Source organism: Cyrtonyx montezumae, unplaced genomic scaffold (assembly GCF_038088225.1).
Source record: "Cyrtonyx montezumae isolate F1298 unplaced genomic scaffold, pur_monq_1.0 scaffold_8, whole genome shotgun sequence".
Classification (NCBI taxonomy): Eukaryota; Metazoa; Chordata; class Aves; order Galliformes; family Odontophoridae; genus Cyrtonyx; species Cyrtonyx montezumae.
Window position 1 is genome coordinate 57908340 of NW_027072089.1, and position 14016 is coordinate 57922355.

General features: G+C 42.3%; 1 protein-coding gene across 1 annotated transcript in view; it reads right to left on the reverse strand.

The window, feature by feature from the left end:
• Nucleotides 1-300: 300 nt before the first annotated feature.
• Nucleotides 301-14016, reverse strand: part of GABBR2 (gamma-aminobutyric acid type B receptor subunit 2) — a 443392-nt gene continuing 429676 nt past the window's right edge. Inside the window, exons 18-19 of the mRNA XM_065753547.1 lie at nucleotides 7758-7875; nucleotides 301-540 (exon numbers count right to left, since the gene is read on the reverse strand). Of these exons, the coding sequence (XP_065609619.1) occupies nucleotides 375-540; nucleotides 7758-7875 (284 nt within the window). The 3' untranslated portion in view covers nucleotides 301-374. The remainder of the gene's footprint in view (nucleotides 541-7757; nucleotides 7876-14016) is intronic.

Below are 14016 nucleotides of genomic sequence, written 5' to 3' on the forward strand. Positions count from 1 at the left end.
CAGTATAGAATTGCATGTTCTCAGCAGCCACGTAAAGCTCAGTGACATTTGAGTGTTTCTCCTAAAGTCTTTTTTGCAAGATTCGTATTTCCCAGCCTCCTTGTTGCTAGTAGAAATTTGGGAAGAAATGTTTTCAGTGACTTCTGCGCGAAGAAATAAAAACTCCATGAATAAGGCTACAGATCAAGCTCCTCGCGTCGTCCTCCTTCGCCTTCCCACATGAGCTACCCTGGCACTCCTGTGGTGGTGGCCTCGGCAGTAGTTTCACTGTGCTCAGAGCCAATGTCACGTGCTTGTAGCAGAGTTCTATGTCAGATGTTTAGTCCAGTCTTTGAGTACTTAAAAGCAGTTCAGGAAGCACTGATCTCCCCTTCCTACAGCCCGGAAACCATCACTCGGAAGGAGGGTGGCACGTGCCTGTGCCGAGGGCTGGTGCTGGGGCTGACACAGGGGCTGGCACAGCTCGCGTCAACGCCTCCTATGGAGGGCAGGTAGGCGTGGTGGAGGATGGGCAGCTGCAAGGACAGCCGGCGCTGTATGCTGTGAGAGACAGAAGAGAAGTGTTAGCCGAGGGAAAATCAAAGAATCACAACGATTGGAAAAGACCATGATGATTATCAAGTCCAACCGTCAGCTCATTCTTAGCGTGCACACTGACCACGTCCCTCAGTGTCAAATCCACACGGTTCTTGAACATGTCCAAGGATGGTGACTCCACCCCTCCCTGTGGAGTACTGTGCCACTGCCTTACTGCTCTTTCCATGAAGTTTTCCCTAATAACCAACCTGAGCCTCCCCTGGTGCAACTTGAGGCCGTTGCCTCTCATTCTATTGCTATGACCTGGGAGAAGAGGCCGGCCCTCACCTCGCTGCCACCTCCTTTCAGGGAGTTGTAGAAAGTAATAAGGTCTCTCCTGAGCCTCCTCTTCTCCAGAATGTAACTTACTGTGCGCTTCATATCCTTGCAGGTTGCTGCAAGGATATTTCCTGCTGCTGGAATAGAGAGGGTTAATGCCAGGAGCACTGCGCTTACTGCTGTTGAGTGATGCCACCACCACATTATTTCCCTTGGGAATCTTTCTGACAGGCTAGACATGACACAAGAATCTAACGGTGCCTTCTCAGCATCCCACAGTCTTCTGAAATTCCCAGGCACTTTCAGATTAATTGTTAGACTGCTGATACTGAAAAAAGGGAAAGCCTTAAATTGCAAGGGGGGCATATGGTTTAGCAATCCTCTGCTCCTCACAGAGTGATATATTGCACGCACAGCACTGGCTAACTGCACGAGGTCAAAGACAGAGCTTTAAGCCATGCATCACTTAGCACAAGGATGCCGGAATTAAAGATGGCATTTTTGCAGCTCCAGCTAAGGCAAACACAGGTGCACAGAGGGAGCAAGTTCAGACTGCTGGGTTGTTCCAAGTGGTTTGTCTGTGCAGTTTAGGTCTGTGCTTTTAAGGAGCTAACTGCTCTCAAGTTCCCACACAGTGCTGTGGGGCTGCAGAGTGAGCGCTGGAAAAGCAGTCTGTTCCATTACCTACAGTGAAATTCAGCTTTTAAGAAGCCAATTTTCCTAGAAGATTGACATCGTCATAACTGCTAGGATTTTTATTATTATTTTTTAAGGGCACACTAAGCCACAGTTGCGGCCTGCCCGACCAACCCCTCTCCATGCAGAGGACAGAGCCACGACAAGGCTCTGCTCTCCCAAGCTCTAGGTATGCCAACACCACCAACAAAACCAAAACCCAGTTGAGGTTTGTCAGTTCAAGAGATGGTTTTGTTCACTGAGATGATATCATACCAGGATTGTTTGTGCATTTGGAGGTGTTTGCTCTTGAAACAAGGAGGGATTTTCTTTAAGAGAAGACATCTGTAAGGTGACAGAGTCAATCTGAAGGCCAGATTTTTAATTTCAGAAGAAAAATGCTCATACAAGGCATGGGATCAGTTCAACAGGGCTTTATATATATATTTCCCTGTAAGCTGCCTAATTGCTGTAAAGGCAGACCCTTATGAGAAGTGTATGTTTGGAAACTTGCCTTTGGACAGCCTGTCTGACTCAAACTCTTCCTGTTTTTTTTTTTGCCTTGCGTTAGGAACTGGAGGCAGCTACCACAGCATCAACTGCACTACTCAGGGACCAAGCAGTAAAACTATCCAATTCAAACAGAAAGAGATGTAATGATACTTCCCTTTAGCCTCTTCACTACAGTACTAGGGCTTGTTATGTACAGAGATGGGGAAGAAGAGGCTGCAGTTTGTGTGGACAGAAAACTCTTCCACAGGATCTTTTCCCCAACAAACTCTCTTAAAAAGTTTAGAGCAATATTAATCCCCAGTGATTGTACTGCTGGCCACATATCCTTGGGATAAACCAAAATCCACTCGTTATTTTGCCACTGTTCCTGACTCTTTTTGGTGGTATCAATGAACTCAGGCCTGTTCCCAAGGAGTGCAGAAGGGGTAGAGCTTGCTGCTGCTGTGCACTGAATCCTTATTAGCCCACGGCTGCAGATTGTAATTCTGCCTCTTATTGCAGGGTCAGGCACAGAATTGCCTGTAGTTATTTTCCCACCGGTGGAAATGCTTACTTTGTTTGACTGCTACAGACTTTTCATTAAAGAGCTTTTTAAAGCTATTCCAAGAGAATCTAGTTGCATAATTATCAAGTGAATGGTTTTCTTCCACCCATTTAAGTGTTAGCCATAGCATGGACAAAGCATGTTTGTTTGGCTGTGCACACGGTGGCTGCAGTGGGTGGCAAATTTTGCTTTAACTGTACTTAGACTTCACTTTCACTTGAAAACTTGGTTCCTGGAATTGAGGCGGAGGAGGGTAGCCTGGAGACTAGAACACAATTAAGAACTTAGGCAAGACTCTTGAGTAGAGATTCATAATAATGAATACTCAACAAACAAAAGTAACAAACAAACAAAATATGCTATTTTCGCCTCAAGTGAAAGTAAATCTTTAACTTGACTCGCTCTTCATGTTTTCTTTCTTTTCCCCAATATTGATGCTTTCCCTCCTCCCCTACTCTGTCACATTTTGTCAATGCTTTCAGAGTGGCATGCACTTTGTTTCAGATTGGCTGTACAGCACAGGTATGTTAGAGCATATGGCCAGGTAGATGGGGACAGGAATGGTGAGTATTGGTGGCTTCCTAAAATCACTGCAGGAGGCTGAAAGGAAAGGTAGTTCCACACACAGGGCAATTGCTCATCAGGGTGTTAGAATAGCATACATCTCCAGCTGTACACAGAGTCATCATTTTTTAAGGATAAATAGATAGGAGCAAAAGCTTGCCTGCCAGTGAACATAGGAGCACAATGCAGTGCAGGTTACAGAGTCATAGAATTGCATGCGTTGGAAGAAGCCCTTAAAGGTCATCCAATCCAACTCCCCTGCAATGAGCAGGGACACCTACAGCTCAGTCAGGTTGCTCAGAGCCCCTTCCAGCCTGAGCTTAAGTGTCTCCAGGGCATCCACCACCTCTCTGGGCAATCAGTTGGGAATGCTCTGCATGAAGCTGCAAAGGCAGCAGAAGCATATGAAAAATCTTTTGGTTCTGCTATACAAAACCACTGATGGAATCTATTTTGTAAGAGAGGAGGACGAAACAACTGCAGCCGCAGCCAACCTCTTAAGATCTGTGGGAGTGTGTAAACTGTCTAAGTGTTTAGAGAGAATTTAAATTGATTCTCCAGCCCATTAATGTTGATTTTTTTTGCAGCTGCTGGGAAGCTGGAAAAGTTCTAAAGCTCTACAGTAAAGCAAGATACTGTATTAGCAAGTAAACTAATCAGTCTCGATCCACTGTAATTTTACAATAGATTTGAGTAGGGTAGGGTCAAATGGAGTGCCATCAGCAAAGAAACTTCACAAAGGAGACACTTTCATGCCAAGACATATGTCTGTAATGCAATAATCTACAATAATCACGATCAACATTTTTAATAGAATTTTCTGGTTACTAACACTGATGTAACCGGTCCCAACAGGATATCTGACTGTCTTTTAAATGCTGATAAAAGCAGAACTTCAGCTCAAAAAATATCGAGGTACCTCTCCTATGAAGACAGGCTGAGGGAGTTGTGCCTGAAAATGAGAAAGCTCTGGAGAGACCTTCCAGTACTTCAAGGGAGCTTATAAACAGGGAGGAAATCAACTTTTTTACATAGGTAGACAGTGACAAAAAAGGGGAATGATTTTAAACTAAAAGAGGGGAGATTTAGATTAGACATCAGGGGAAATTTTTCACAGAGGGAGTGCTGGGGGTGCTGGAAGATGTTGCTGAGAGAAGTTGTGGATGGATGTCCCATTCTTAAAAATGTTCAAGGTCAGGTTGGATGCGGACTGGGCAGTCTGATCTGGTGCCTGATTTAGTGGGTGGCAACTCTGTGCACGGCAGAAGGGTTGGAATAGGAGGATCTTTGAGGTTCCTTCCAACCTGAGCCATTCTATGATTCTATGACATGGGTTAGGCAGTGACTAGCTGCTTTGGAGGTTACAAAAATGAACACATATGGGAAACAGTCTACCAAAGTGGTAGCTTTTAGTGAGGTCTGGAAGAAATCTATCATTTTTACCCTGTGCCAAAATTAATTCATGCAATTTACGACTTATGTAATGGGGACAACATGCAGGAATGAGGGTGCACAGAAAAATACTCTCAGAGGTTACAGAAGTTTTCCCATTGAATGTGTGGCCACAGTACAGATAAGCTGCCTGATGTGACCTTTAGATAATAGAGCGCTATCAGGCTGGAATACAAATAACATACCGTATAGCACAATGTAGTGATAACAAAGGTACCAAAGGGCCAGGTGCAGTTAAGGTGCAATGATCTTCCTGAGCAGATCACACACCCAGGGAAAAGGAAAGAATGGAAGAAATTGTAAATTTCATATGGCACTGTGAATATAACTGACCAGGTCCTGCCCAGCTGGAGAGGGAGTGAGAGGCAAATGGAGTTATTAAACACCTACATTCATGTGGTAAGGCTTCACTCTAATTATACAGACTTAATTTTCCATAGATGCATGGATCGAAATGGATTTTAGTCATGTGCAAATGGAATGTTTTTGTGATACGACTGATAGAATACAAACAATGTCCTGTAGACAAATATGCACTGCATATTCTTGCACTACTGAGCTTGAAAAATTTGCCCTTGGATGTGTCTTTGTGTTAGTCACAGTTGTAAATTAAGGGATCATACTCATTCAAATGAAGCACTGGTGGTAAAAAGACCAAAAATTCCCAAATCAAACTCTTCTCTCTACTGTACAAGAATGTTCATACTGAAAGATATCAGATCTTCAGGGTGTTGTCAGTAAGAGAAAGTTAGGGTTATTTTTTTGGGAGGGATATGAAGAATTCACACTTCTGCAGGTAAATTATTATATTAATGTCCTCCTTTCTTTGATTTGTGGCAAAAAGGAAATAATTTTCTCAGTAGTAACCACTAGCTCTGTTTTTAAGTAAGAAATAAGTTCAACTAAAGTTGCAGGCTATGTAACTACTTCTTTGTCACATATCCCGTGTACACAGAGAAATGAAAAAGCACAAACTATAGTTTTTTTTTTTAATAAAATTGATACATTTAATTAACCTGGAAGGCCAAAAATGCTGCCATACAAGTTGGAAAAAGAGCATGGATGAATAAGGATGTTCTTTTAAAGCACAAAGTTTGGAAAGAGATGAAAAGACGAGATGGTAAAACCCTGGCCCTAAAGATTTCTATGCTTCAACTTGGGTGGGTCCACTGAGCCTGAGCTGCACAGCTCTGGTAAACCAAAGTGCTAATGCACCCTCAGGGAAGGCTCTGACCCTTGGACCTGGCACAGGCACAGCTGTGCAAGTGCTCAACGAAACTGCTCTGATTTAGCAGGACTTCACTAATTGCTTTCCAGAAATGTCAGTGACTGCTCAGATTTGTGCTGACCTGTTTCTTAAGACCTTTAGGAAATCTCAGTCTTCTCATCAGTCACTGCTAGCCTACAGGAACTTCAGTCTTCACCAAAAGGCAAAAGGTCTTTTTTTTTTTTAAATCTGCATCAGGAAAACTAGATTGTCCAAGTATCAGAATTTTTCTTAGTATATCTCTTAAGTCACACGTAAATGAGTGCATTCATCTATTCACACTACATTATTTCTCATAAATGATGCTGGAAAAAGATGGACATCTAACATCTATGCATTAAGGCACTTTGCTAACCTCAAGTCTTGGGAGCTTGCTTAGTGAAGGCTCTGTTTTTGTGCAATAACAAGATATTTTAGCTAATGGGGGTTTGTGTGTGTGTGTGTGTGTGTGTGTGCACATGTGTACGAAAGTTAGCTTCTCCACATCTTTTGGTTGTTTATTTTTATGTAATGTCAGAACACAGAACTCCACGTGCTTTCTTGGACCAGGTAATACGATGCAATAACTGCTATCAGAAATCAGGTTTGCTGACACTGATGTAACACATGACTCAGACTGGTAATTTCTTTAATTTATTCTGTTTAACAAGCTTTCAAGTTGCCCAGGTACCAAAAAGGAGTCTGACAGCTCTCAGCTCAGATAATGTGCTGCCAGCATAACTAGGCTACCTCAGGGAAAGGGCTTATTCTAGTTCCAAACAAGCATGGTGTTTCCCTCATCTTTGTCCTGCAGCAAGACTGCTGCGATGTTAGAGAATCATATAAAATCATATCATGGAATCATAGAATGGGTTGGATTGGAAGGGATCCTAAAGATCACTAAGCTCCAGCGTTCTGCTGTAAGCAGGGCTGCCCCCCTACCAGCTCAGGCTGCCCAGGGCTCAATCCAACCTGGCCTTGAGACTCCAGGGCTGGGCCACACACAGTTTCTCTGGTTTAAAGCATTCCTCTAGTTTGAACTTCCTCTAGTTTAAACCATTCCCCCTTATCCTATCATTACGTGTAAAAAGTCTGTCCCCTTCCTGCTTATAATGCTCCCTTCAAGTACTGGATTGCTCCCTGGGGCCTTCTCTTCAGGTTAAAAAAGCCCAATTCTGTGAATAGGAGAAATGCTCCAGCCCTCTGATCATCTTCACCTTCCTTCTCTGGACCCACTCCAACAGCTTCACATCCTTCCTGTACTGGGGGCCCCAAGCCTGGATGCAGTACTCCAGATGGGGCCTCACATAGACAGAGTAGAGGGGGACAATCACGTCCCTCTCCCTGCTGGCCACCCCTCCTTTGATGCAGAGGGCAGTATATTAACTTATTATATGGGTTTTTGAAAAGCAAAGCTGATACCATAGGACTCTGTCCTCTATGATTCTAACTGGTGCTTTGTGTCATACTGCGATTCCAGACACACCATTGTTTCTAATGAAAAGCTTTCCATGCCCCACTCAGCTTCAGCTGCTATGGTAACACTGAAAAGCTTAAAGACTGTTTTTATTTTTCAGTTAGCTTAAGACCAGAACAACAAACAAAAGACTATGCACTCTGTGAACCACTCTGGCATGTGCGTGGAAAGACCTGCACTGCTGGCAATGGTCATGTTGACAGTGGGCAAAGTTTTCAGTGAAGGTCTGTCTCATAAAAACACTTGAAAAAAATAAAGCTTTTGATGAAATGTAATTATTTTAATTAATATTTTATCAGCAGAGTGGGTGATGTTCACGATGGAATTTATGTTTCTAACACTTCAAAAAGTGTGAGCACACAAGCACATATATACATGAGGGAGTGTGGAGTGCCTCTTTCTCTACCAATACATAATGGCTTTCTACTTACTGTTCTGGAGAGTTGATGTCTTCTATAGGATCTTTGCTTGTTCTGGAAGGGTCTGACGTGCCCCACTGTGCTGGTGGATTCTGATCAAGATGATTTTTCAAGATTGCTTTTTCACCATCTAGATGAACAACACATTCAATTTTATTTTACTGTGACCAAGTGACCTTCGTAAAATTGCTTCATTATAAAGTTTCCCAGATGTATATTGTGCCACAGAATAAACTCATTCTGCCTATATTGCAATATATGCTCAGGTTTCCCTCTGAGTCTTTGATACTCTTAACTTTGGAAATTAGTCCTTCATGGGAACTATCATAAAGAAACAGAAAAGTGATAAAAATCAATTTTGTTCTTCTTTGTTTTCTACCTCCCTCCCCCACCCTATTTCTCTCTTAAATATTTTGTTTCTTGCCTCTGTGTAGCCCCATCATACTCCTTCCCCTAGTTTATTCTGTGAAAAAACATAACAGCTGCATCATCATATTGTCTTCTATTCAAATATTGTTACCTTTCTATATTAAAAAACCCTCTTGATTAAATATTTACCCTGACAAAACTGTAATTTCATCGATTTATGAAACCCTGGTACGCTTGATATCACATAAGCAATTAAGTGCTGTCATTCATCTGCTAGGATTTAGCACAGAAAAATCATTCATATCAGCTGCACTAGTCCATAGGTTGTCTGCAGGAAGGACAGCTAATGATTTCATTAAGCTTTCTTCTGCAGTCCTTTTTTTTTTACTGCATAATGGTGACACAGAAGATCATCATTTTCCCTGCAGGTAGCATCACTTAATTCCCATGGGAGTCCCAGGAGGCCAGGACTAGCTGTGCTGAGGTCTGTGGCATATACTCATCCCTCTGCAAGGGGAGAAGAGCACAGCCATTTAAAGAAGGTTTTCTTAAATGGAAATCCCTTCTGTTCCTGCCTGCTTTTCTAACATTTCCTGCTGTGTTAAGCCAAGGAAAGTCACAAGGAAAACATCTGAGTAATGAGGACAGTGCAGAGTTTTCATAAATAATTACAGAGCTGCTCCAAATCCATCACAGGCAGTTGTTTGCTACGCACACAGGAGCAGAGGTTGCTGCAGGCCTTAAGGCAGCATGGAGGAGGACTCAGAGATAGACAGTAGAAAAGGACCCTGGAGGATTTGAATGCAAAAATGGGCACGAGAGGGAAAAGTAGGAAAATATCTGAAGAAGAACCAACAAAAAGAAGCCACAGTTAACAGGGCATTCACCACCTCTCTAGGCAGCCTGTCCTATGAACCATGGGATGGGTTGCCCAGAGAGGTGGTAGATGCTCTGTCCCTGGAAATACTCCAGGTCAGGCTGAAGGGGGCTCTGAGCAACCTGATGGAGCTTTAAGTGTCCCTGTTCATTGCAGGGGAGTTGGACTAGATGGCCTTTAACAGTCTCTTCCAACTGAAATGACTCTCCAATAAAAATTCAGATCCCATTACATTACCAGTGAACCTGGTAATGTTCTCCAGTATATATAACTACCCTCCCGATGAGGCCATCCCCAATGTTATTTTGTAGGATTTGCCTTCTGCTCTGCAAATCCAACCAAAAACTTGGAAAAAGTGAATAGGTGAGGATGCAAAAATGTGCAGACTGAGGTTTGCTACAGCTCAGAAGAGCAAAAAGAAGATTCTCCACTTTCGTTGCATGGAAAGCAAGGGGCTGGATGAGACAGGAGACAATCAGAGCACACAAAGCTGCTTCTGTTAAGTCAACCAAACGTCAGGAGAAGTGCTAAGGGATTTGCATGCAGCAAGAAGGGAGGGCTTAAAGAGGAGACGTGACAGTATTCAGTGATGTGAAGGGAGGACAACAAGGCCTCAAATCTGACAGCGGCTAAGATAAGAAGAAGTGAAACCTATCATCTCAGGACAGCCTGAAGTTTGCTGGTGTGGCACTTGCTGTCACAAGAGCTCAGTTTTTGTTTTCCATATATCACATTTCTATGTATATCGAGCCTGACATTTGCATAAGAGCCTTGTGATGTCTATAAACAGACAACTAGAAAAACCTCTTATTTCCATGATTAAAAACAATGTCCAATGCTGAGCTAATCTAAGCTGACAATGAAAAATGCTGACTTGATGACAAAGACCAAGGTTAAAATTCAAATAATCCCTGTAATTAGGGATGGAAAAGCCCTATTATTTAACTGTTCCAAGGCCCCAATTCTTTTGGCCAAGATAAATAACTTGCAAAGCCACTTAAGATGCAACTCTACATCAAATGACTAGAATATGCAACTGCCAGGCTATGGGAGTACATGATTTCAGGGATTAATCTGTGTTGTATGCCCCAGAGGCATTCTGCTTTCAGCTGTGCTGTATTTGTGAGAGAAAGAGAGGGAGGGAGATGGTCTCTGTCGAAAAGGTGGGGATTCTTGTTTAGAGTAGAGCAGGAATCACATATTCTATGCCTAGCTGCCCTTTATACCAAATACCTGCGTATCACTCTGTGTGTTCTTAATAAACCCTTTCCTACCACTCTTGCAGATGACTCTCCTTTAATTCACTGCATGTACTTCTGTACAAACACAGGTTTTAATATACTAGGTTAAAGAATACAGAATCCACAGACTGCCACAATATTAAGACTTTTTTTTCTGTTCCTTATTTTTCCTGTCAAAATACAAAACAGTTGTGTAATTCTTATTTGTTGTCCAGAGCTTTGAGCTATTTGGAAGAGGAGCTGTTAGATTTTTATCTTGCAGCTATGGAAACTAGAATTTCTTTTTTTTTTTTCCCTCCATTTACCTTTCATGTCAATAATGAAGATCAAAATTCTCACTTAGTAATACGCTTCCAGGAGCTGAAAGAAAAACTGCTATCTATCACCACATGCACTTAAACAACTTAAGGATGGAGGAAACTGATTTTGTATAGATGAACAACTGAAAGAAAATGAATTAAAGGTAATGGCAAACATTTGACTCTCCTGATTTCTCTGAAGTATAGCATTGCTGTTAGTGCTTCCTCATCTTTTCTTCCTCTGTTCATTAAGCATGCCACTTGAAAAATGCCCTTCATTTTCAGGGTACTGTCTGCCACTGCAGATGCTACTGAATAAGTTACACTGAGATGATCTAAACACTTTCAAAAGCGAGTTTACATTAGCCAGAAGCAGTTTCTAAGTAATTTTCACCTTCTTAGACCTCAAACAGGAACTCAGAAGTCTGAATAGGTGATGTCTGAGCACTTTCCATTCAAAAAGCCATAGGGGAAAAAAGACAAATAGATCTCAAGTGCTTCACACAGCACTCTATGATTGGTTCATTAGAAAACAAAACCTGCTACCCCGTTGTCAGTGAGAACCAGAAGGCTTTAGCTTGGGACCTTTGCCCACCTGCAGCAGAGAAATTACTTCCAACTGCCAAGCTCTGAGCCGCAGGCGCATATACCATTGCTGCTATGGAGAGGCTCAAAGGGATCACTGCTGCCAGCTGCTCACCAGTGGTGACTCCTCATTCCTGCCATCCTGATAACCACCCCACAGCCTGGTTCCATCAACATTACCTGTGCGTGTTTCCTAAATTCAAACAATGGCTTAGGTTGGAAAGGACCTCAAAGCCCACCCAGCTCCACTCCTTGCCGTGGGCAGGGCTGCCCCCAGCAGCTCAGATGCCCAGGACCCCATCCAACCTGGCCTTGGGCACCTGCAGGGATGGGGCACCCACAGCTTCTCTGTGCCAGCACTTCACTGCCCTCTGAGTAGAGAATTTCTGCCTAACTTCTAACCTAAATCTCTCTTTTAGTGTAAAGCCATTCCTCCTTATCCTATTACTATCAGACTGTGAAAAAAGTTGGTCCTCCTCCTGCTTGTACACTCCCTTCACGTACTAGGGGGCAGCAATGAGGTGTCCCTAGATCCTTCTCTTGTCCAAGCTAAGCAAACCCAGCTCCCTCAGCTTATCTTCATAGGAAGGGTACTCCAGCCCTCTGGTCATCTTTGTGTCCCTCCTCTAGACCCACTCCAACACCTCTGCATCCTTCCAGGGCTAGGAACCCTAGGCCTGGATGCAGTACTCCAGACAGGGCCTCACAAAGGCAGAGTAGAAGGGAACAATCATCTCCCTCTCCCTGCTGGCCATCCCTCTTTTGATGCAGCCCAGGATCCCATTGGTTTTCATGCATTTCAATAAATGCTCACCAGCTGTAGATAGAAAGTACTACCACAGGTGCAATTTTTTTCTGGGATTTTGGAAAGCATTCCATTCATTCTTAACCTAATAGTTTTTTGTTGTTGATGTTGTTGTTGGCATTTGTACACTGTAGCTTTATGGAGCATCTTCATTATTACACATTTAGTGGCAATTCTCCTCTGCTGGTTTACAACTTGGTGTCAGGACTGCAGATCACCCCACGTTTTTCAATTCCACTGCTGTTTTCTCTTTGTTAGGAAACACATTTTATGCTCACAAAGAAGTAAACATGGTTTAATAATGACTTATGAGATCTGGTGGAGATAACTTTATCAATTTACTAAAGAACACAAAAATCTTTGAAGCTAAGGGCAGATTTTTAAAATCTACTGCATTTTTCCACACTTGTGTTGTTGTGAATCTGGACTGGTCACTTCCTACTTTTTATGCAAACAAGATGGACAGAAAATGAAACCATGAGGTAAATCAAAATGTTCGCATCATCTGCTGGGTATATCTGAATAAGTTCTCCATAACAAAGCCTGCAGCACTCAGGAATCATGACTTCTCACACTTACGTTAGGAGTTGTTTGGTTTTTTTTAATGACTGACAGTAGGATTCTTCTCTGATTTATACTACTGTGAATCAGAAGAAACTCCCTTTACTACAGATTCATTTCTGTGCAAGGAAAAGCAGAAACTGAACATCTGGCAGATTGGTCTCCCCATAGAAATAGAAACAATCTTTAATTTTGGGATTGAAATCCATTCTCTAGGCTTCATGGAAACTGGTATCTCAGTCTATATATAAGGAAATAAAGAACTATATCTTTTCTTAAAAAAAACCAAACAACAAAAAACAGAAAACACATTCCTTAAAGCCTTGTGTTTTTGAAAGGCCTTCCTTTGAATCTGTGGCTTCAATCTCAAGCTGAATGCCTGAATAAAATCAGTTTCACAGAAGTAATGTTTTTCCTCTACCACAGATGAACTCTGTTTTGCTTTGCATTTGCTAGCAAGACTCCTTTGAAATCACAGAATCACAGAAATCTATTTTTCTTTGAGCTACTTTTACTTGGGGAGAAACTAACACTAAGAAACACCAGTGAGGTGAAAACTGACAGTATGTAGGCATAGCTGACATGCCAATGAGTACTCCCAGTCCATTTACAGCAATGAGTAAAAACCATTCTCGGGCTTCAAACAGAAAAGACTTTCTGAGCAATCTGGGGTACCTGCAGTGAGAGAACTTGCACAAGTGGGGACTACAGCATGGCTGCACTTTGCTTCTTTCTCTACTTCCCATAGTAGGGTTGTCATTCATTAATTCTTGTAATACACTGCTCTAAAACACACTGGCAAAAGTTGCAATAAATGGAGATTTGACTGGAGGATATTTTATCAGTTTGACTTTATGAGAAACTCTCACTATATATGAATCATTCATGTAGAAATAATTTCATTTAAGGAAATGTCAGATGGAAGTCAAATAGAATATGACTGTAGGATTCTAAGGGTAACAAAATTAGCCAACCCAAAAAAACACGGAGTATCATACCACTGCATTTTTCTTACAGAATCAAATTTAATCCTGATGTGCATGCACTTTCCACTTACTTACAGCTATCACAGAACAGAATTTGTCCCTTGAAGAGGAAAAAGGAAGAAAAGTTGAGGGACTGATGGAAATGTGTAGGAAACCTAAAAGGGAACCTCATATAGTGGTTTCTTCCATTAATTTACTGACAACACCTACTGTTAAGTGTTGTGAAAAGCTATTCTTAAAACCACATGGTCGAGCTCTCTGTTATGACACAAAGGGGCTCCGAAAACATGATGGCTGATGCCCTGTGCTGCACCATCCGTAGGGAAAAACCCAGCTCAGGTTACTCTGGCTCTGAGGAGGCACCAGGCATAAATCCTGGAACATTCTTTTTTACGGTGTCTGGAGTATGCTAATTTATGGTACCACAGCTAAGGAGCTGTGGGGAAAGCCTCAGTGTTCTAGATTATGGCAACTTTGAGGGAGCTGTGATGAAAACCTTGGTAACTTTTATCTGTGCAGTAGCTCTCATGGTAGAAAAAACTTCAGCC